The sequence below is a fragment of the Rhineura floridana genome, chromosome 6 (genome assembly GCF_030035675.1).
Source record: "Rhineura floridana isolate rRhiFlo1 chromosome 6, rRhiFlo1.hap2, whole genome shotgun sequence".
Lineage (NCBI taxonomy): Eukaryota > Metazoa > Chordata > Lepidosauria > Squamata > Rhineuridae > Rhineura > Rhineura floridana.
This window is the reverse complement of record NC_084485.1, coordinates 76,317,976-76,340,906: the sequence shown is the minus strand read 5'-3', so window position 1 is coordinate 76,340,906 and position 22,931 is coordinate 76,317,976. Positions and strand designations below refer to the sequence as shown.

Genomic DNA, 22,931 nt, shown 5'->3' with positions numbered 1-22,931 from the left:
CCAGTAGGAGCCCAGAGCAGCTTATGGGAAGCAGCAGAATGGCATGGGGGTGGTATTTTCAATTTAACATTGCAGAATGTGAAAAATCCATGCTGGCTATAGTATACAACAGCCACTCTCATGGCTATATAATATTGTCACCCTTCTCCAATGAGTCCTCTCATTCTACCTTCTGGGTGTTGTAGTAGTTTGCTCTGTCCACCCCTTTTTTGATTACATGGGCTGTTGTAAATAAAAAAGGTCTCAGAACAGAAACCTAATGTATACATGTCTGGTAGTAAGTCCCATTGGACTTGGTGGGATTTACTTCCAAACATGCCTAGGAAATGCTGTTCATTGGTTAAACCTTTCACTCTATGCAGAATGAAGTTGCTACAATAGATTAGCTTCTAGAAACAGTGGTTATAGAAAGCAACAAACCACAATATGGTGGAAAAAAGGTCAGATTTTATTTTTGTTTCATGTTTTTGACACAAGTAGGGGTTAAAACAATTTCCCCAACACTGATAAGTGTTTTAAGTCATTGTAAGAGGTGTTCTGAGAAGGTCCCACTCTCCAAGAATACACAGATCACTAAAATACTCTTGGAACAATCCACCTCCGCACCACACCAGTGACATGCTATCTTAAACAGCATAAAACCAGCCTCCCTATTCCTTTTATTAAAAATGACTTCCATTTGTTACCTTCCACTCAGCAGAGCCATGCCACACTTAAAATTGTATTATTTTGTTTTAGTGAAAGATGTAGGTTGATGCTGTCAGGCTGCTCTTTACAACTTAAAATTACATTGGAGACATTTTCTTCAAACAGCAAGACCCTGGTTACTGGAAAGAAAACAGAACTAAGATGCAATGCTGACAAAGATTCAAAACTGCTTCTCCTGTAGGTGTACTACAGTCAGAACACAATCATTTGGGGGGATGCTTAATTGGGGGAAGGGACAGGGCTGTGGAGTCGGAAGCAATTTTGGGTGGAGTCCAACTCCGGCTTCAAAATAAAAACTTTCATAGGAATTTAGGAAAGTTTTCTTGTTCAGAAATTTTAATCAAATAAATATATTTTATGTTCTATCAATCTAGCCTGATGATTCACGTGATGGCGATGAAATGCCTTGTGCTACCATTTTACTACAGTAAATTTGTTATTACTAGTTAATATACATTTGCCATTTATGAAGGAGTCAGAGTCGGACAGTAGAAAAATAGAGGAGTTGGAGTCAAAGGTTTGGCGTACCGACTCCACAGCCCTGGGAAGGGAATTGGTTTACAACTCTTTATTTTTGGCTTTGCATAAAAGAAATAAAGATGGGTAAAAGTGAGAAACGGGAATTTTCCTTACTGAATTAATGAATTCTACTTTCTAGCTATTCTATGATAATAGCCAGCTGGGCATGCAAAATTACTGGACTCCAGGTATGTATAAGGAAAGGAGGCTGAAGCGTCAATCATCAGTTTTGCTCTTCCCATCCTGCTTCAGGTAGATTATGCACTTTAACCCAAAAAGGGGCATATGTACATTTAGTCATTCTTCTTTACCTTTTAAAAAATGCAAACATGAAATAAAAGACACAAATCTGCTCTGGGAATTGATGTGTATGCATGTGCACAATGGTCATGTCACTGGCACTTGCCAATCAGCACATTCTGCAGCTGGTTTTTGTTTGCTTCAAATTTAACAACACTACAGATTTGTGAAACTGGTTTTTAAGTGTTTGCCCCAGAAGAGGAAAATGTATATTTGAACTAAATATGGTGAGGGTATTTCTACACTGCTTCTCCATTCCAAAAATGTTATATGCCCAAATCCCCAAAATGCATGACATTTGCACCCTTCAACAGATTTACAGTACTGCTTTAGCTGTGCTTCTTTGATTCATTACTGAAAAGAATAAATGGATATAACTTGTGGTATAGACTTATTTGCCTCCAGCAGCATGGAAGAGAGAGGCTTCAGATGTCTGCCTGAGTAGCAGTATCTCAAATATAACTGGTGAAAAATAAATGGACTTTGAAAAACCTACATCTGCAGGAAAGGTTTGAATGAAGAGAGAAAAAGACAGTGAATGAACATCACCTCTTAAGGGCATAGTGTGTTTGAGCTCCTGCTGCATTTGCAGCAGGCTTTGAGGACACTTCAGAATAAGGTATCATTCCCTTTGTTCTCCCAAGCGCTGAAGCTAAGCTAAAAGCAGCTTGTAATAGGATATTTGGTAGCATTGCCTTTGCATCACTGGAGCAAGGCATTTATTTCCCTGACAAGGGGAGGTGCAGAGTCTCTGGCCTGGAAAGGTTGATGGCCTGCTCTGTGTTTTTCTCTGTAAATGGTAATTGAAACTCTCAGTCCTCTCTCACTTTCAAGGCCACTTCATGTTATTTCCCCACCCACCCCGACAAGGAGATAAGCATTCAAGCCAGAAAAGCTGCATGAAAAAGTAGTGTGCACCGGGCCATATTTCTATTTCACTGTGGGGGCTGAGAACCAGTGCAGCCTAGTAAAAGGAGGCTGGACTAGGTGTGTGAGAGATACCCACAGATTCATTGTGCGGCCTTAGCAAATTTAAAGTGAGGTAAATTATTAGTACAAATAACACATCAGAATACCACCACATGTGCAGGCTTCCTGGCTACCCAACACATATACTGGGAACAATACAGAGCATTCATGCAGCTACCCACATATTTCATTTTTATACCAGCCTTGCCGTTTGCTATTTACCTGTTCACAAGGGGCATGTAACAATTGTCCCAGGGCAAGCACTTGGACAGCCAACTCTCCCTGCAGTAGTGCTACACACATAGTTCCCCCAGTTTTGTGCTGTGCTTAGTACAGCAGTGTTCTATGGGGGCTGAGTACGTAGCTCTGTTTCCTGGTATTAAATAGTTTACAGTATTTTACGGAGAAAGAATACCCAAGTTCCACAACCTCCACATCACAGCTCTTTTCATAGCAAAGAGCTAAGCTATGAAGGTTACATGTGTCTCTATCTCTCTGTTCTGCACACCTCATCCCCCAAAATAATCATTCCGCTCCTACAGCTGGTACTATGCCTTCTACTATTCAAACATCAGCTGCATGGTGAGCCAGGAGTGGATAGGCACCTGTCCTCTTAGTAATTTGGTTAACTGTTTTACACAGTTTCCCCAACACTTGCATTAATCTTGTATTAGAAAAACGTGTGAAGTGGCCTTGCACCCAGGGCTAGCTCTGTCATTAGGCAGAGTAAGATGGATGCCTCAGGCAACAGATTCTGGGTGTTGTATTCCAGGTACCAATACTACTGTAAGAGGGGCAGCTGCCAGTTCTAGGTAGCTGTGTCTTGTCTTTAGTTGTTGAGAAAACCTTTCAAACTATTAAACTGCAAGGCCTCTTCAATCTGTTGGGATTATTACCAACCTACATTCTGGTACTGAGTTCTTAAGACATGACTAGGCATTGCTAGGTCATTCTAGCAAGGAAACAAGATTCCATAGGGAATGCAGAAACTGCTGACTCAGAGGCAATGCCTTGCATTTTAATTTTTAGACCAACAGAAACAGTGAAGAACATGGTTATGGACTCTTGCCAGTGGCAAACACGTCTTTTCACCTAGTAAATGAAGGCACAAAGTGAGAGACTAGTAAATGCTCACCTCTGAAGTCACACTGGACCTCAGAAGCACTCGAACAGTTTTTGCTCCTTCAGAGTGCTGCTGAAAGCCAAGGCCGTTATTAATGCAGGCACAAGCCTCTGCCCTTTTCACAAAGTGGGCAACAGGCAGATTTGGTAGTAACTACACATTTTGGTCAACTACCAAGACCAGCCAGAATTTATGGATCCCTGGACATGAGCATCAAAGTAATGGCAGGAGGGAATAGCAAATCAGGTTAAATTTGTTATTAATTCTGGCTGTTGAATTAAGGCTTTGAGGAAATTGGTGAAGTTCACAAAATGTCTAGATTTTCATGGTTCCAGGATAAATTGCTCTTGACCAACCCTCCCCCCCCCAAAAAAGTCCCAAATAAGATGATATTAAGAATGAGTATTTGGCACTGTCTGCACTTCAGATGGATCAGAAGTGGACACTGAACTCTTGCAATAGGAAAATATATTGTCAGTGGTGGCCGTGAAGTTTGAAAGCTGGCTTAATAAGAACTACAACTGGATTTTTAGTCCATTATTACAACACAAATACAATGAATATATATAATTATGTCTTTGAACTGACTTAGCAGAGTAAAAAGGCCACCTGAATCAGTAGCATCAAAATGAAGGACAAGGTGATACCAACTGGTAAGAAATACATCTCTCTCACATCCCATAATCCAAACACATTAAATAAGATGTGCATGAATAGGTTAAGTTATGCCATCCTCCTTCTGGTGAGAGCACCATACAGTCACAAGAAGTGTGAGGGAGGCAGCATAGAAAAGGCAGTGCACAATCAGCAATGTTTTGGCACATTGAGAAAACATTTCAGCAAGTGGTCTGCTGGCAATTCTGCTTCCTTTTTCTCAGCAGGAGACTTCAACAAGTAAAAGCTGGATTTTGGACCAACTTGCTGGCAACTAGAGCTGCCACCCTCTGGTAGCATAGGATAAGTAGCCCCTACCAGCACCGAGCATTCCACTATTAATAGGGAGTGTGTGATCCTTCCTTTTTGATGAAAAAAAGATCTATCACTTCTGTGTCACATAGCAAAGAGGGCTTAGAAGTCACTTTCCTTTTACAATAATATCTTTAGCAAAGCCTAATCTAAGTTCCACAAAGTTTGGGCTAGTGCAAATCATTTGGAACAATATAACAGAGATTCTAGTTCAGCACGGAACAGAATTTCTAAAAAGAGCCAATTTAGTTTAGAGCGTGAAATTGAACATCAAATGGCTATGTTCAAGAACAAAATGACAGCCACTTAGTACTGAGGTAGATATAGTTATCTTGATGTTCCAACGGACATAAAACTAAAAATAGTCTACAGATCTACTGGATTGCAAAACAGGAAATTGCTTGAACATCCACCTGTAGAGGTTCAAGTTTCCAAACCACACTAGGCATGTGATACTAAATTGTCAGGCACCCTCAACAAAGTTCTGTGATTAGTAGGCAATTTGATGGTAAATGAAAGTAACTGAGCAATGATGTAGGAAAAAGAGGAAGCATTATTTGAGCCAAGACAAGGGCAGCTTAAGGAAATTATGGAATGCTCACCACATGACACAGCCACAAGACAAAATGTGAATACTGGCAAAGATGGATAAGCTAAGGCTGCAATCCTAACATCACTTAAGTGGGAGTAAGCCCCACTGAATTTAACAGGAGTTACTTCTGAATAGACATGGTTAGGATTGTGCTTAGTGGCTACCTTGCCCCAGACATAGGTTTTAGGAGAGTAGAAGGAAACTTAAAATCCACTATGGAACTCTATAAGACTTGGATATATTTTGGATATGACATGACTATTATTCTCCTCATCCTCAAATTTCATCTTTGGAGGACATAATAGATTAGCAGGTACTGCTGCTCCCTGTTGTGAGATAAGCCAGTCCGTGAGGCCTTCATGCACCAAAACCATGTCTGCTTTAGATAAAAAGTCTTTCCTGTATGGTCATTGCAAACCTGAAACTCTAGTCAAGCACAATGTCTGCCTAGAACCATTTCACAAGTTATTTTAACAACTCTGCTAAGTAGCTTGTCCTTTCTTACATTTGTGACAAGAAAGTACTGAGGGCTGAGTCAGTTTTACCATTCACTGGAGAGAGATAATTTTGTTAGGAATCAAAAGTCAAGGCTACCAACTTGGTCTTTCTTACTAGCACTGCAAATCATCATCATTGTCTGGATAAAAACATAGTGAGAGCCCCCTGAAGGCAGATTTTACCTTCTATATAGTTTTTGATGGATGTTTAAGACCTTCACATAACTCATGTGGCTTAGGATTTTATTACCACAAAAAACACAACTGAAAACGATGAACTGCAATCTGAATCTTGAATGACATGTTCCCTCCTTTATCAATTTGGTTCATGAAAGTAGCTTAAGATTTGGTACAGAAATGGCCATGCAGCAAAATGGTTGTATGAACATTATGTCATGTGGCCAAATTGCTATTCAGTGCATATTTAGTGTAATTTTATCCTTTCATCTCACAGCATCCTGAACAGCAATCTGGGTTTGTGAAAAGTGCGCAACCACTTTCATTATGTAGAAAGCACTTTCATTATGTAGAAAAGTGTTCAACAATTTGATGGTCATGATTGGCTGTGTTAATTGAGTTTTAGCCTGCTTTAAAGTGAACAGAATAGGCAGCAGGAAACTATAATTCCTATTTCAAATGATGAACCCTACCAGAACAGAACATTTGTGTGTATCCAATTCAGCGACTGTTTATGGGCATGTTACCAGGAGAAATGGAACCAAAAAGCACCTTGTTTGATTTGAACACACTCCCAGTAAGATTTTAGCTCTTCTCTGCTTGTTGTAATTATACACAATCAAACAGTGAAGTGGAAAGGAGAGACAGAGAAAACTATGCTCCCAGCAGGTCCAGGAAGAAACAGGAAAAAAGAAAATGAATTTTTAAGCAGATGTTAACAGGAAAAGAAGTCTTTGTTAATTCTCTTTTAAAGGTTAGAGTAATTTTTTAAACTCTTTCTTTGAAAACATAGCAATGTTGTTTATCTGATATACAGGAAAGCAAAATGCCCTAGTCTGTAATGGAGCTATAGCAGGATATGCCATGAATGTGTTTGCACTCCATCACAGATCAGTAACCTTACTGACCCAAACCCAGATAAATTATTCACACTTAAGTCATTACAGTTTTAATGGGACATGAGTACAATTATCTTTCTCTGGGGATTGGTAGACGATGCATTTCAGTGCTGTTATGGGTTTTGAGATATAATGCGGATTGATATTACTCTGATACTTCATCTGCAGTGAAAGCCTGCTGCTTTAAGCCAAAAACAACTTTAAAAACCATTTGTAGGATTCAGAATGGACCATCTTTGCTTTATAAAGGCAAACAAAAACAAGATAGGAGCACAGCTTCCAGGAAGAAATCCAAATAAGAATTTGAGATAGAAATCCTAACATGAGGAAAAAATCTTAAAGCCAGGGTTTTTTTTGTTACAGTACTCAGCGGTATGGAGTACTGGCACCTCTTTTTTTTGCTGTCCATAGCAACCATTTTGTGCTGTCATCCACAGCATTTTTATCAAGAGATGAGTACTGGCACCTCAGTTTTTATCAAAAAAAGCAGTGTTTAAAATCAAATAATTACCTTTGTTTCTTAAAATGTTTTTAATGTGATGGAAAAACACATAACTGCATTGCTAATAGGACTAAATATAATAATTTCCTAAAAGGAAATTAATTTTTTTAAATATCCTGATTACTTGCTATATTATGATTTCAGGAAAGGCATTCAAAAAGCCCTTGAAAAGGACTGAACCCAAGATCCAAATCTTTCACTGCATACCTTTCCTCCAGTTCAGCAAGAGAAGTCTCTAAAAAAAACCAGGCAACTGAACTTGAGTATAAATGTGCCCTCACCCAACTGGTGTTGTGGAGAGAAGGGAGAACCTAACTCGGTCCAGGTGTCCCTTTCTCCCTCCTTGCAGTAGCATATTGGTGCTGTTGTAACTGACAGGGCTGATAATCTTTTGCACCACTAGGAATGGGGATAGAAAAAATGCTCATGTGCAGAAGCTGACATGTTCAATCATCACTGGGTCAGGAACCTTTCCAGCAAGCAATTATTTAAGAATAATAGTGTAACTTGGACTACTCACCTCCCTGAGAAACCAGTTTGTGCTACAAAAACCCATCAGAAATATAAGACACAGAAAAAGATCCCAGGAGTCTGGCTTTCAAGTCTATAAACCGGTTTTCCACACGGTTCTAGTAGTGCTAGAGTGATGCCTCGAGTTGGTAGCAGTTGGATCTTTTTGTTTGTTTTTGTTTAAAACAGACAACATACACCAATATGGTGCTACTACAGAACACCAAATGCAATGCCAAAATTATACAGCTGACAGCTCCTATATGCTAACTCATTTTATAGAACCCTGGTCACTGCCTTTAGAACTGATGCAAACTGAATTGAGTTCTGTCTGAACCATCTCAGTAAAAATCTTCTATAACCAGGAGGCATTGTGTGTGTTTGTTTTAACCATTTGTTCCACTTGGAGTGGTCCCCATACTGTCCCTTTGCTCATGTTCCACTGCTGAGAATGCTCACAGCAGTGGCGATGATTTATAGTTTCTTGTGAAGCTGCTGAATAGGCTTTTTGCTTCCACAATAACGCCTACGGTTTACAATAAACACTGTTGAATTCTAAGTTCTTCAGAAACCTGTTTGACTGCAGGCCGAATTCAGAAGGATTGTCCTTCTGCTGCACAATCATACATGGCCCTCTGCTTCTTTGCCTTCAGTCATTGTCTTCTTAAGTCCAATTTCAGAGCATGACTTTTCTTCTTTCTCCCCTGTGGTTTTACTGGCCTCCTCCTGTAACCAACAGCAAATATCCCATGTGGAGATTAGGGGAAAGGTACAAGCAGAAGTTTTTAAAGCATAAATTCAAAGATTCCCAAAACTTTAAGCCCTACAAGATAATGCAAAGGGAACGACTTCCTAGCAATATTTTAGAAATTCCATTCCATAGTTGCTGGAAGCAAAACTGGGCACATTAGGCTCAAAAAGGTAAATGAAAGTTACAGGTAACTACGACTCATACAGCCTCTGAAGTTTCAGCATGAAAGTAGCAAGGGACTGTAAGACAGGATACCTCCATATGTTCCCTGTTACATAGCTCCACTGAGTATATGAGGAACTGGGAAATGATAGAAGTAGCAGGTGGACCCTCAATGCTCACTGTTTATGAAACATTCTAGATTTGATATGAAGTCATCTCTTATACATACAGGTGAACAGAAAGAACCACCTCTACTGCCATAGCTAAGAAAAGAAATGTGATGATTGCATTCATTTCATTACTACTCTTGGCTAACAGTTGTAAGGGTTCTAGTAATACTTCCAGATTAGAAAAATAATTTGAGGGTTTATATGCAAAGTTGCACTAAGAAACATGTCCCATCAGCGCAAAGATATTCACTTGCACAACAGGCCTTCAACCCCACATCTCCTCATGCACTCCCAGGTCTGTTATAGGGCTTCCTGCAATCCTCTGGAGCAGATTTGGGGAGGCAGGAAGTTCCATTCCACAAGGAAATATCCTTGTGCTGACAGGACACATTAGCTGGATACCGTGCTAAGTCACAAAATGAATGCAGCTGGAGTTACAGTACTGTATACATCTACATTTTGATTATGATCTAGGGGCCCACACATACACAGAATTCTCACAGCTCTACAAGCAAACAGATAATTTTTGCTTACTGTTGGTGATTATGAGAAATCCTTTTCTTTATGCCTGAAAAAGCTATACAGTTAAAGTGCCACTGAAACCAATTAGAAAATGATTTAACTATGTGCTCAAGGCTCAGTATCTTTAAGGTGACTGAACCCTGTCCTCAATTATGTCATTTTGTGCCCCAAAAGGGAGTGTTTGTTATATGACTGAATGCCCCTACATACAAAATAGAAAAGAAGAAAGTTCTCTGTGGTGGGACCCTGCAAGCTGTGCCTCTGAGACTGTGAGCCACCTCCTCCCCTTGCTACTAAACCATCTACATGCCTTCTCCAGAAGAGGATGCTGAGAATCTACCACTACCATCCATGGAAAGGAAATTATGTTTTATTAATATTGCTATATAGTTTCATATTAGATCCCTCAGTATTTGGTACAGTTAAAGTTTGACAATAGTTGGAAGGAGTTGCCATATTGGCATGGTGCAAACCTTTGCATCTCTCTCTGCAAATTTCTTGAACATGTTGGCATATATTTTTCGGTCACGCTCATTGTGCTCCTTTGTCTTCTTCTGACACACAGTGATTTGTGACTTGGCTGCCTTGTTTTGTGGATTTACTTCTAGCACTCTCTGAAAGTCACATTTTGCCAATTCAAATTCATTCATGAATAGTCGTGCTTCACCTCTTCTGTATAAGCCCTTTTCGTTGGCCTGGTCCAGAGCTAATGCCTGCAAATATACATTCCTATATTTAACAATGATTCCATATAGGCGGACAACAAGAATGGGGGAAACTGGACTCACAAAGAGGATGTGGGACAGAAAGAAAATGTGTCAACTGGGTATGTATGCTTAACATTGAAGGCCTGTGTTGAGGTGTATAATGTTTTTTGTTTTAATTAAGGGTAACAACGACAGAGAAAACTGCACCAATATAGAATTATGCAGCTGTGGCCAGGACTACCTTAGATAGAGGGAAATACGAAATTCAATGAAGACTTCAGAAGTTCACAGAATATCCTAGATTTTCAGCTTTCATTTATGGAAAATAAAAGAGGCACAACTTTTTCAGGCACAGAGTTTGCAAAAAAAACCCTGATTCTGCCAAGTCCAACAAAAAAGAGGGCTTTTAAGTGCTCAGCAGGAAGGACATGCGTCACTCTCAGCACAGGTCTAGGTAATATGCTAGAAAAATGACTGCCTCAACCCCTCCATTAAAATGCAAGCAGTACAAGTTTTATTTTAAATATTTGAACAGTTGATTGAATGTAAAGATTACTGTGTGGAATGCATTTGTGTGCACACATGGTGGGGATGGTGAGGATTTCTCCAGCTCCCTATACAGCCCATCACCCTCTAAAAAGCTGCTCCAGAGGGGTGGGAGATCCACTAGAATGGCATGCAATGCAGGGGGGGGCTGCAGCAGGGAGGGCAAGATGGTCAGTGCATGTAGGAATTTTGGGATCCAAGCTAAGCATATCCAAGTGACAAAGCTGAGTTTCCAGACATATTGCTTATTGACCTTAGTAACACAATGCTAGTCTTTAGCTGTTTTAAAAAATAAGAAAGTAACATTTAAACCTTACACAGTGTACATCTGCTCCATACCTTGACATTTGAATATCTTAATAAAAAAAACCCAAATCCAGAAGCAATATGTCTTTATAGATGCTTCTATAATGCCACAGTTATAGATGTAAAAATAAGAGCTTCAGTATTATTGAACAAAGCAAAGCATTTTAAAACCAACAATGTAAATATGTATTTCTCTCAAACATCCTGGCACTAAAATGGTGGAAATCTCTACACTGATCTACAAAATGGATTTGTCTCCAAAACTAGCTGGAAATTTATGTTATAGATGACAAGCCATCTACAGCTACAAATAGAACATTCCAAAAAGAGTAATATGACACAGTGACTAAATGCAAACGGATATTATGCTTAAAGCTTCCAAACAGAGGCCCAAAAGAGAACTTACGGGCAATGTTTAGATGATGACTCACAAACCCCAGATATTTATAGTATTATCCGCAAGCACATGCCTTACTTTTTGCATATTTATCGTACTAATTTAAATGTTCTGTCTTATTTTTTAACACTTGGTTCTAGTTGTGTTGCATTCAGAGACCTAAAACACATAATAACTGCTACATTCTGCAGATTTTTATCCAAACTAGGGATGGAATCCTCTCTTTTTTTACGTTTCATTTTAAGTGTGGCCACCGGTGGTTGTTAACAACCCAATTCCTTTTTCCTCTGATATCTTTTCATTTTTCTGATCTCCTCCAATATTTTTTTTTTGCTTTGCAGAGAATTATCAGTATTATAATCACTATTTATTCATGAGTCTCCACTGGCGTCTATCTTTATTCTGAACTCTGTAATGATTACCTGTTTACATTCCTTTTGAAGTGCATTGCACAGCAGATAATCAGATCAGTGTCTTCCCCCCTTCTGCTTACAATCAACACCCCATTTCCTCCCTGCTGCTTTCTTTCTGTCAGTTACAACCAACACTTGATTGACATCAGTGAAACGGAATACACATTTGAAGAACTCACATAGAAAGTAGATCAATAAAAGTATCACTCACACTATCATCATTTCAAAGTCAATTTAAAAAAACAAATAGGAAAAAAAGAATTAATCTGAAACAAGGTGTGGAGAGATGCTATTTCAAAATTCTCTCTGCAAAGAAGGCACATGAGGCCAGCACCCTGCTGAAGCTAAGCAGGGTCAGGTCTGGTCAGTGCCTGGATGGGAGACCACCTAGGAACCATATGTAAGCCACCTTGGGTTTCTGTCATGAAAAGAAAGGTGGGGTATAAATGTTATAAATAAATAATATCAGAAATAATTAATCCAATGCCAAATCCAATTATTGCAGAAACGGAGACCATCGCTAATCCAAACTCAGGAATGTGGATCACTCTATACACATATACATAGTAAACTGATGGAAATAGCATACAGGGCAGATAACACTCTGCTGTAACAACAGGATCAAAGAATAAACTCATGGAGGCCATAGTTATTATGTGCCTTACATTAAAACTGAAAATACTCTTTTTATAGCACCCCAATATTTTGTCTTGAGATGTTATCATAATACATGCATTCCATATACATCTCAAGGCACTGCTGAAGAAAGCTCTTGCAACAAGGGAATTCGTAATACGGTGCTCATAGAACTAAAAACAAACAGTATTTCTGTAACGATTCGGTACTCTTTGCACAAGTTTTTTTTAAAAAGAAAGCGTGATGGCTTCCTCCACTCACTGAGGATCATATGCAGTGGAAATATCTCTGAGTTCCTCCCAACTCAGTTTTCTACTGTGCATGTAGCCATATTCTCTGTAGTCAAAATGGACACTCTAGGAAGAGCAGCTCTAGTCCTATAATGGTCACATGAACAAATAGTAGAGTCATAAGGATATTTACAGTGCAATCCTACACATGTTCTGCCTTTTTTCAGATTTTTCCTTGCCTCTCCCTTGTATTATTTTATATTTATTTGTTGGTTTTAAACTTAGTTACTTACTTTATTAAGAATTGCAGGGCCATAGGCCAACACAAGTGCATAAAACAGGTACAGTAAAATTTATATAGATTTAAAACAAAATGTTAAAACAGACAACAACGATTCCCTAACTATTACAGGAATACAACCCATCTACTTCATAAGACGGATTATAATTAGCTCGAAGTTTTCGCGCAGCAATTGTGAACAAGGATACATTGTAGGTCACCTCCAAATTGGAGTCAGACAATAGGAAGGTTATTTTGTCCTCTACTGAATTAAGCAAGTAGGTATCTGTCCATTTCCAAAGGAATCTGGATCTGGGATTTTTATAGATTGAACAGTAAAACATTACGTGAGGAAGGTCCTCCGCCATATTAGAGCCACAAATACAGAACCTTTGGTCCTTGGGGATTCCTGAGATCCGGCCCTCTCTATCGGCGTTAGGGAGAGAGAAAAAACGTAGAGCTGTAAAAGCCTGTCTAAGTGCGAGAGGGAGGGGATGTGTAAGGTATAAGGAACATTGGTAGTCAAACTTAAACCTCCAAAACCAAGGGGCAACCTTAGAGTTGATTAAAGCTAGTCTGTCTACATTCATAGAGTGGAGAAAGACAACCTCACGGAGCCAGTTGTTATTTGGAATTGAGGTAAATTCCTGTAGAGAGATATGATATCTATGTATCAGATCATCTAATTTACAACCCCATAAATTGAAGGAAAAGGGGTGATCGAGACAGAGTTTTAGGATTTCCCTGCCTTGGAGTGCATAGGTAGATCTGAAGAATTTCATGAGGGTAAGATGTAAATGTGCACACAGCGGGGGGAGGCCTGTCTCTGCCCGTAGCATTGCTGCTGATGTACCCGGAGGAAGGGACAATAAGCGCCTAAGAAAGTTGTTTTGGATAGACTCTAGGAAGGTTATATTCCTATTGTCCCATCCCCAAACGGAGACTCCGTACATTATCTGTGGGAGCACCTTAGCTTTAAAGATTTTTAAGGCTGGGAGGATCTGATTACCGCCTGTAGAACGATAAAATTTTAGAATAGCACCCACTGTTTTTGCAGCTAATGATTTAATATATTGAAGATGGCATTTCCACGAGAGAGTATCCGAGAAGTATACTCCCAAATATTTATACTCTCGGGACTGCTCTATCTGATGATCTGCCATATGCCAACGATGGCCTTCGAATCTCTTCCCAAACACTAAGACTTTCGTTTTATCGTAATTTATTTTCAGCTTTTCTCCAATACAAAAGGACTGTAGGCTTCTCAGCAGCTTCCGTAGTCCAATGGGAACTAAGGAAAGAAGGACCATATCGTCGGCGTACAACAATACCGACACTTTCCTTTGCCCAATGGAAGGTGGAAAATATTGAGGGCCGGATAGAGCGGGGATGATGTTATTTAAGAACAGATTGAAAAGCAGAGGAGCTAAAAGACATCCTTGCTTAACACCCCTCTCTACCGCTATCGGTTCAGACAGAGCTCCAGAATGGTTTGTTCTAACTAAGGCATAGGTGTTATTATATAGAGCTCTAATAAGGAATAAAAGACGAGAGCCAATATTCAAGTTGAACAGTTTAAGCCATAGGGCGTTCCTGTATACCGAGTCGAAAGCTGCGGCCAAGTTGACGAAAGCAGCATATAGATGTATTTATGCTGTGTGAATTAGTTTCTTTTGATGAAGGGCAGTTACCAATGTGGCTTACTTCTGGGTAAGCAGGTATAGGAATGCTGCCTTTCATTCCTCTCCATGTAAACGGTACTGTACAGGAACTAACAGCAATAAAGGCATCTAATGCATTTGTTGAACTTAAATAATTGTTAACATATATTGGCCCTCAACTTGCAAGATGCCACAAAATTGCAGGCGATGAAAGCAGCAATCCATCAGCACAAGAACATTTGTATGATATTTCTAAATATATCAGATAGTAGTTTGCTATGTTTGCACTTGTCTCTGATATGTGAAAGAACTGGGGTCAAAGGTTGTCTGAAAGAGAAATGGGACAGGATAGGACCACTACCCACCACCAGTGACCTCCCCAATCCCCCCACCCCATGGCCAGATGTGTCTTTACCTTATTGCAATACTCAATAGCTTTAGCATAGTCCCGCAACTTCAGGTAGCACATGGCAAGGTTGAGGAAGGCTGCCAGTAACAAGGATTCTGAAGCTTTAGATTCTCTTTCCGATAAGCCATATTCCATTTCTAACCAGGACACAATCTTCCCGTACTGAATGACTGCCTGCAGGTACTTGCCTTCCTAGGATAGGGTTTAAAAAGGTCAGATTATGAATGTGTTATAAGTTGAACACCAACAACAGAATGAGAAGAAGGAACTGCAAGTGTGGAATTGAGGAGATGAAGGAAGTGAGTATTAGCAAGCTATACTATTATATAGCCTTGGACGCCGCCACATTCTGTCAGCCCATCACTTATCTAAAAAGGGCCTTTCAGAAACCCTCCAAACCACCTTCAGTATACCTCATGCCACCGCCACCTCTAGACTCAGTCAAGTTACAGGCAACTCAAACTTTGGAATGAGAAAGCAAGGCAGAAAAGTGGCATCATTAGCATTGCTTGGGGACCATAGTATCTCTGAAAAGGTCATCATCAACAATTAAAAAACAGCCCACTTATCAGAAGAAATAGAATTTCTTGATCTAAATTTCTAGATATATTAACACAGACCTTGAAGTACACAGTCCCTTTCTCTTTGACAATGCCAGCCTGTTCTAGTTTCTCTTTGGTGTCCATCTCCCACGATTCTTTGGCCTGTAAGCACACATTTACAGCAATAATTAGGTAATAATAAGGAAAACAACCCCTGCAGTTTTCCTTAGAAGGTTTATTTGTACCCCAAGACATAATAAGTTTTACAGAATCTCACTGTTTGCAACTTGCACATTGAATATATTCTTTGCTGTGTCCACAAGCAGTAGCTCCCCCTGCCCTTTTCTAACTGAAGCAATGGGAAGAGTGGGTAGCAAGCAATAGAGGATATTATTATACACAAAGGATAACAAAGGAAGCTGCCTTACTGCTGAGTGAAATCATTGGTCCATCTAACTATATTGTCAACACTAACTGTCAGGTTTCAGGCAAGGGTCTCTCCCTGCCCTTCCTGGAGATGCTGGGGATTGAACCTAGGACCTTCCGCATGCAAAGTAGATGCTCTACCACTGAGCTATGGCCTTTCCATAGCAAGTACTCTGTTAAGCTACATCTGCGTTTAGAAATTGAGAGTAACTGAATGTTTAAGGCACTGAAATGGAACCGTTTTACTCACCAGAAAGGTGTTTCTCAGTGGGCGCCAGGACACCGCCAAGTGGGTATTGTGTTCCTTGCTAGTGCTTGAGGCAGGAAAGAGTTAACACTCCAAACCGACAATGCGGCCCCTCCCACGGAGTGCTAGTTCACTGTCTGGCCAAGCTTAAAATATAAACTTATACATATCTAAAAAACTGTGACAACATTAATTGTAATTATCATGAAAACATACATTTTACACTTAAGTTGTAAAAATAACTATACAGTCTCTACTCAGAGCGACTGCCAACTCCACTGAATGATACATGGGATAGGAGTGATCATTGACTCTTCAGTGTCCACCCGTTTTATTATAATGTTTCCTGTCGTGTGTATCCCAGGGTGGGCCTTGGCGGTGTCCTGGCACCCACTGAGAAACACCTTTCTGGTGAGTAAAACGGTTCCTTCTCCAGTGGGCACCAGGACACCCCCAAGTGGGATGTTCCAGAGCTGACGTATTGATTGGGTGGGTACATAAATGTTCTATGATCACTCAGGACCTGCTGAATAACTCGCCTCCCAAAGGCTGCTTCAGCTGAAGCATAAATATCTATTTTATAATGTTTAGTAAAAGTATTAGGGTTTGCCCAAGTGGCCGCCCTACATATTTCTTGAAGAGATGCATTTGTTGAATAAGCTGCAGTGGCAGCTGCTGCTCTAGTGGAATGAGCAATGATGCCCGAAGGTAATGGTATGTTTAGAGAACTGTATGCTAAGGCAATGCAGCCCTTAATTCATCTCGCCAAAGTAGAGGACAACACCTTTTTACCAAGAGTAGTTGGGTGGTAAGAAACAAACAAAGAATCAGTTTGCCTTATTGGCCTAGTCCTATTTATATATACTTAAAGTGCTCTCCTCACATCCAATGAATGCCAAGCGTGCTCTAGAGGATGCTTTGGCGAAGGACAAAATGTTGGCAATACTATTTCCTGCTGACAGTGAAAGGCTGAATTAACTTTTGGAACGAAAGTAGAATCTGTTCTCAAAATGACTCTGTCAGTATGGAAGATACACAGATGTTTTGCCACCGAGAGAGCTCCAAGTTCAGATACTCGTCTAGCTGATGTTATTGCTATGAGAAATAATACTTTGAAGGAAAGTATTCGTAATGTAGACGTTTTCAATGGTTCAAATGGAGGTTTTTGAAGAGCTGCCAAGACCTTGTGAAGATTCCATGTTGGAAAACGATGATGAACAGGTGCTGACAATAGTGAAGCCCCTCTTAGAAATTGTTTCATATAGGGATGAGCTCCCAGTGATGCATAAGAAGACTTAGACAGGACTGTTGACAACGCAGATGCTTGTCGTCTCAAAGTATTGGGTATCAACCCATTCTTCAAACCAACATTTAAAAAGGATAACACCTCTGTAATTCCCGACTTCCTAGGTGTAACATGATTCCTATTACACCATTTCAAAAAGGCCGCCCAGGTATACTGGTAGCTTCTTATTGTGGACTGTCTTCTAGATGCCAATATTGTGGTTACCACTTCCGTTGGTAATCCAGCCCTCAGCAGTTTGCCCTGCTCAATTTCCATGCGGTTAAGCTCAACCATTGGAGATCGGGGCGGTGAAGCGGTCCTTGTAGCAGCAAATCTGGTCAAAGAGGCAGACGCCATGGGAGCTCGACAGATAGGTTGACTAGCTCTGAGAACCATGGCCTCCTTGGCCAATCTGGTGCTAGTAGAACAACATTGGCCCTCTCCATCCTTACCTTTTTCATTACCCGAGATAGCAATGGAAAAGGAGGAAAAAGATACAGTGTTGCCTTCGGCCAAGGAGAATTTAGGGCATCTACACCCTCTGCTGAGAGATGGATAGCAAGTGTAATACCTCGTCAGTTGATGATTGACATCTGAAGCGAAAAGGTCCACATCCATCCTTCCGAACCTTCTGCATATCTGTTTGAACACATCTTTGTGCAACTGCCACTCTCCCGGCAACATCTCCTGTCTGCTTAACCAGTCCGCTTGTACATTCTCTACTCCCTTTATATATTCCGCTGTCAATGATTGTAGCGTGTGCTCTGCCCAGGAAATTAGTAGAGATGCCTCCTGATGAAGAACCAGTGACTTCGTCCCTCCTTGACGATTTATGAACGCTTTCACTCAGTTGTTGTCTGTTCTCAGCAGCACATGTTTGAGATGGAAGAAAGGCACAAAATGTTGCAGCGCCAACCATGCTGCCCGAAGTTCTAGTAAGTTGATGCTTTGGTTTGATTTGTGAGGGGACCAAGATCCCTGCAGGATTTGACCTCTGCAGTGAGCTCCCCACCCATGGAGACTCACATCTGATGTGACAGTCTCCCGTGGTGGGTCCTTTAAGGAAAGTCCTCTGCGTAGATTGCAATCCTTTGTCCACCAATGAAGAGCGGTTCTCAGTCGTAACGTCAGAGGAACCTGGAGATGCATGGAATGTGCTATCTGCCACTGGTATAGTAACAGTGTCCATTGTAGAGGACGAACATGAAATCTGGCCCATGGCGTAACTTGGATAGAGGAAACAAGCATGCCTAAAACCTGTGCTAAGACCATTAAGTCCTCTGCAGGCTTCGCTAATAATGGTTGAACAGCCAACTTTATCTTTTGAACTCTGTCTTCCGAAAGAGAAATTGTCTCCAGTTCTGTATCTATCATTGCTCCCAAATGCTGTAAACATTGTTGAGGGAACAAATGACTCTTGGGTATGTTGACTAAGAATCCGTGATCGTGGAGAACTGGTAGTATGGTGTGAATGTCCTGATAAGCTGACTGTGCTGTGTGTGAACGAATCAGAATGTCATCTAAATATGGGTAAAAATTCAACCCATGTTGACAGAGATGCGCGACAAGGGTCACCATAATTTTTGTGAAGACCCTCGGCGCTAACGCCAAGCCAAAGGGCATTGCCCTGTACTGATAGTGTTGATTGTTGTAAACGAAGCGGAGGAACTTGCGGTGCTGCGGATGGATTGGCACATGTAAATATGCTTCGGTTAGATCTATGGAAGCTAGGAAGTCTCGAGGCTGAATAGCTTCTTTTATGGACACCAATGTTTCCATGCGAAATTTCTGGTATCTGACAAATCTGTTTAGAAATTTTAGATCGAGCACTGCTCTCCAATTGTTTCCTTTTTTGGGCACAAGAAAGAGAACAGAATAAACCCCTTGAAATTTCTGGTGCTGCTGAACCGGTTCTATGGCTGCTACCTGCAACAGATGTTGTATTGCCTGTTGTAGTAGCCTGCGCTTCTCGGGATGTGCCGAAACAGGTGACGGGAGAAATCTGTTCGGAGGCGTAGCCTGAAACTCTATCTGATACCCATACTGTAGAGCATTCTTTCCCCAGCGGTCTGATGTTGTCATCTGCCAAATGTGTGCAAATTTCAGCAGGCGGCCTCCCACTGGTATCTGCAATAAGTCAGAATTGTCTTTGTTGCCTTCCACCTCTGTGGGTAGCTGAGAATGTATTTCGCGCTGCTGATTGTTGTTGGTTGCGCAACTGGAATCTTGGACGACTCCAAACTTGTCTGTTAACACGGAAATCTCGCCCCCTGCCTCCAAACCTAGATGGACGAAAGGACTGGTATGGCTGAAAACGGCGAAAAGGTCGCCTGTCATCTCGTCTTTTACTTGTTACTGGCATTGCCTTCTTCTTGTCTCTTGTTTCAACTAGTACTTCACTGAGCACATTTTCACCAAATAATTTCTTGCCTGCATATGGTTCTGTCGCCAACACCATGCGAGAAGAAACGTCCGTCTCCCAATGATGAAGCCACAAAATACGCCTAGCTACAACTTCAGCAGCCATGGCTCTAGCTGCGAATTGAGTAGCATCCATTGTTGCATCTGCAATGAAAGCCTGTGTCCTTGATACCTTCAAAATTGTTTTCCTAAGTCTGTCTTGGTCTTGATCTGGATTTTCCAAAACTTCATCTAACCACAATAATGCAGCCCTTGAAAACACAGATGCTGCTATAGATGCACGTACCGACAAGGCTGACGCTTCATGGACCTTTTTAAGTGCCATATCTTTGTAAATTCCTCATCATTTTCCTCAGAATCTGAGCAAAAAAGGACTGAAGGATCTGGAATCTCCTCCTGCTGTGAGGGAAATTCAGCATTTACTGTACTCAACTGCTGTGATTGCTGTCCTAGATACAGCGCCCTTCTGCTTTGTAAGGAAGCATTTTTCTTATATTCTGTGGGTCCCTCAGCAGCAACCCTTCCTGATTGCTCTGCTCTATGGCTAACTGTATGTTTTGTTTTAGTCATATGCTTGGGTCCTGATTGCTCTGCTACCGCAGTGCTGACAGGCTTTTCTGCACCTTTAACTGCTTCCATACTTTTACATCCTGATTGCAGTGCTACCGCACCAGCTACAGGGTATGCAGTACCGTTAAGTGCTTTTAAATTTTTCCACCCTGATTGCTCTGATACCTCATCGCTTACAGGGGAAACAGGTGCATGTTGATTAACAGCCGTTCTCTGTGCTACCGCAAGAGTGATTGGGCCGCGCGGTGCCTGTGAGGCTGTTTGATTAAAATGGTGACCGTCTTCGAGAGCGCTGCAACAGCTCGTCTTTTTAACTGCTGGTTCATGCGAGCTAGCTGTAGGTGCTACCGCACCAAGCACTGTAACCGTTCGTTTGGAAAGCCTTGAAGAGACACTTTTTTTGCTCCTTAGGCATTTCGCTTTCAGCAGGAAAGACCAATTTATAATGGGAAGAAAGCTACTGGTCAAATCATTAAACGAGGGAAAATCACCCCGGAATTCATTAACGTAGGGAAATATCATTAACAGAAAAATCCACAGAGAAATTTATTACTGAGGAAGACCTCCCCGGTAATTCATTAAATGAGGGAAATATTAACGGAATGCATAAATTGAAAAATCACAGAGAAATTCATTAGTGAGGAAAATCTACCCGGAAAACCATTAAGTGAGGGAAATATCACTAAGGGAATGCATTAATTGGAAAAATCACAGATAAATTCATTTCTGAGGAGAAACATTGTACTAATTAATCTTAGGACTAACACCTATATACAACACTGAGAGAAGAGTTAAGTGAACATTAACTGCTAATAAATAACATAAATAGAGAAAAAGTTAAAGATATAACTCGGCCAGACTGAAGAGCAAGGCGAAAATCAGTACTGCTCAAGCAAGGCAGGAAAACGAACTAGCACTCCATGGGAGGGGCCGCATTAACGGTCGGTTTGGAGTGTTAACTCTTTCCTGCCTCAAGCACTAGCAAGGAACACATTACCCACTTGGAGGTGTCCTGGTGCCCACTGGAGAATAAGGCTGTATCTTGCAAAAGGGTCATTCGGATCCGATTTTTCTGTGTTCATGATTGTGTTCATGATTGGCGCATGACAATTTCACTCACCATATTGATTGTTATTTTGCTGCTTGTTGTCCCTACTGCTGGGTGGAGCTTAGCAGAAAATATACTGAGTAAAGTTTTTTATTCCTCCCCTCCATCACTCCTCTCTCCCCCATCCCTAAATTAGCTTACAGGATTAAACTTCAATTTGCTTGTTTGCTTGTTTTTAATTATTTTTTCTCAATTCTGATTTAACAGAATTCCACAATATCTGTAATAATAAAAACAAACTGGGGTTGCTTAATGTTTGTGTGTGTGTGCATGCATGTACCAAGGTCTCTGTAAATTAAGGTAATTCCTCAGTCCCATCCTTCTGCAATAGATGTACAATTTCAGCCTAAGGTACCCCAGGATCCACTCATGTTGCTGAGAGCAGGGAGGGGAATCTCTTGAACCTCTTCTTGCTATTTCCCCCTCTGCAAATCTCTCTAAGGGTGCTTCCAGATTGTTGTCATTTTCAGGTGAGATTCAATCAGATACAGGCAAATTCATGTTGCACAATTAAAACTGATTTGGGGCTCTTGCGCAACAAGCCCACTTTCTCAAAAGTGCACTGGAAAGTACAGAGTAATTCCTGCCTGAAGTTCTATGTCTGGAATACAATGTACAAGTCTGGCCACTTCACCTCAACAAGGATATAGTAGAGTTGGAAAAGGTTTAGAAAAGGGCAACCAAAATGATCAAGGGGATGAAACAACTCCCCTATGAGGAAAGGTTGCAGAAAGATTGGCCCTGTGACCTTTTGGTGATGGGTGATGGATGATGATGATGATAATTGTTGTTGTTATTAGGGGTTTTTAGTTTAGAGAGAAGACAAGCAAGAGGCGACATTATAGAAATGTATAAAATTATGCATGGCATGGAGAAAGTGGACAGAGAAAAGTTTTTGTCTTTCGTAACACTGAAGCTCATGGACACAAAATGAAGCTGAATGTTTGAAGATTCAGGACAGACAAAGGACATTACTTCTTCATGCAGCACATACTTAAACTATGGAATTCACTCCCACAAGAGGCGGTGATGGCTAGCAACTTGGATGACTTTAAAAGAGGATCAGACATATTCATGGAGGATAAGGCTATCAATGGCTACTAGCCATGATGGCTATGCTCTGCCTCCACTGTCGGAGGTAGTATGCTTCTGAATACCAGTTGCTGGAAACCACAGGAGGGAAGAGTGCTCTTGGGCTTCTGAGGCATCTGTGGTCATTGTGAGAACAGAATGCTGGACTAGATGGGCCATTGACCTGATCCAGCAGGCTCTTCTTATGTTTGATCCAACATCATTTAACCTCCCTACAAACAAATGAGGATGAATGCTCAATAAACAGGTTATCTGGAAGAGACTCAAAGAGTCTTGTGCAGCATCAGA

General features: G+C 40.9%; 1 protein-coding gene across 1 annotated transcript in view; it reads right to left on the bottom strand.

Moving 5' to 3' along the window:
* Positions 1 to 427: 427 nt before the first annotated feature.
* FKBP5 (FKBP prolyl isomerase 5) overlaps positions 428 to 22,931 on the bottom strand; it is a 109,736-nt gene continuing 87,232 nt past the window's right edge. Inside the window, exons 8-11 of the mRNA XM_061632488.1 lie at positions 15,573 to 15,656; positions 14,959 to 15,144; positions 9,841 to 10,080; positions 428 to 8,488 (exon numbers count right to left, since the gene is read on the bottom strand). Of these exons, the coding sequence (XP_061488472.1) occupies positions 8,384 to 8,488; positions 9,841 to 10,080; positions 14,959 to 15,144; positions 15,573 to 15,656 (615 nt within the window). The 3' untranslated portion in view covers positions 428 to 8,383. The remainder of the gene's footprint in view (positions 8,489 to 9,840; positions 10,081 to 14,958; positions 15,145 to 15,572; positions 15,657 to 22,931) is intronic.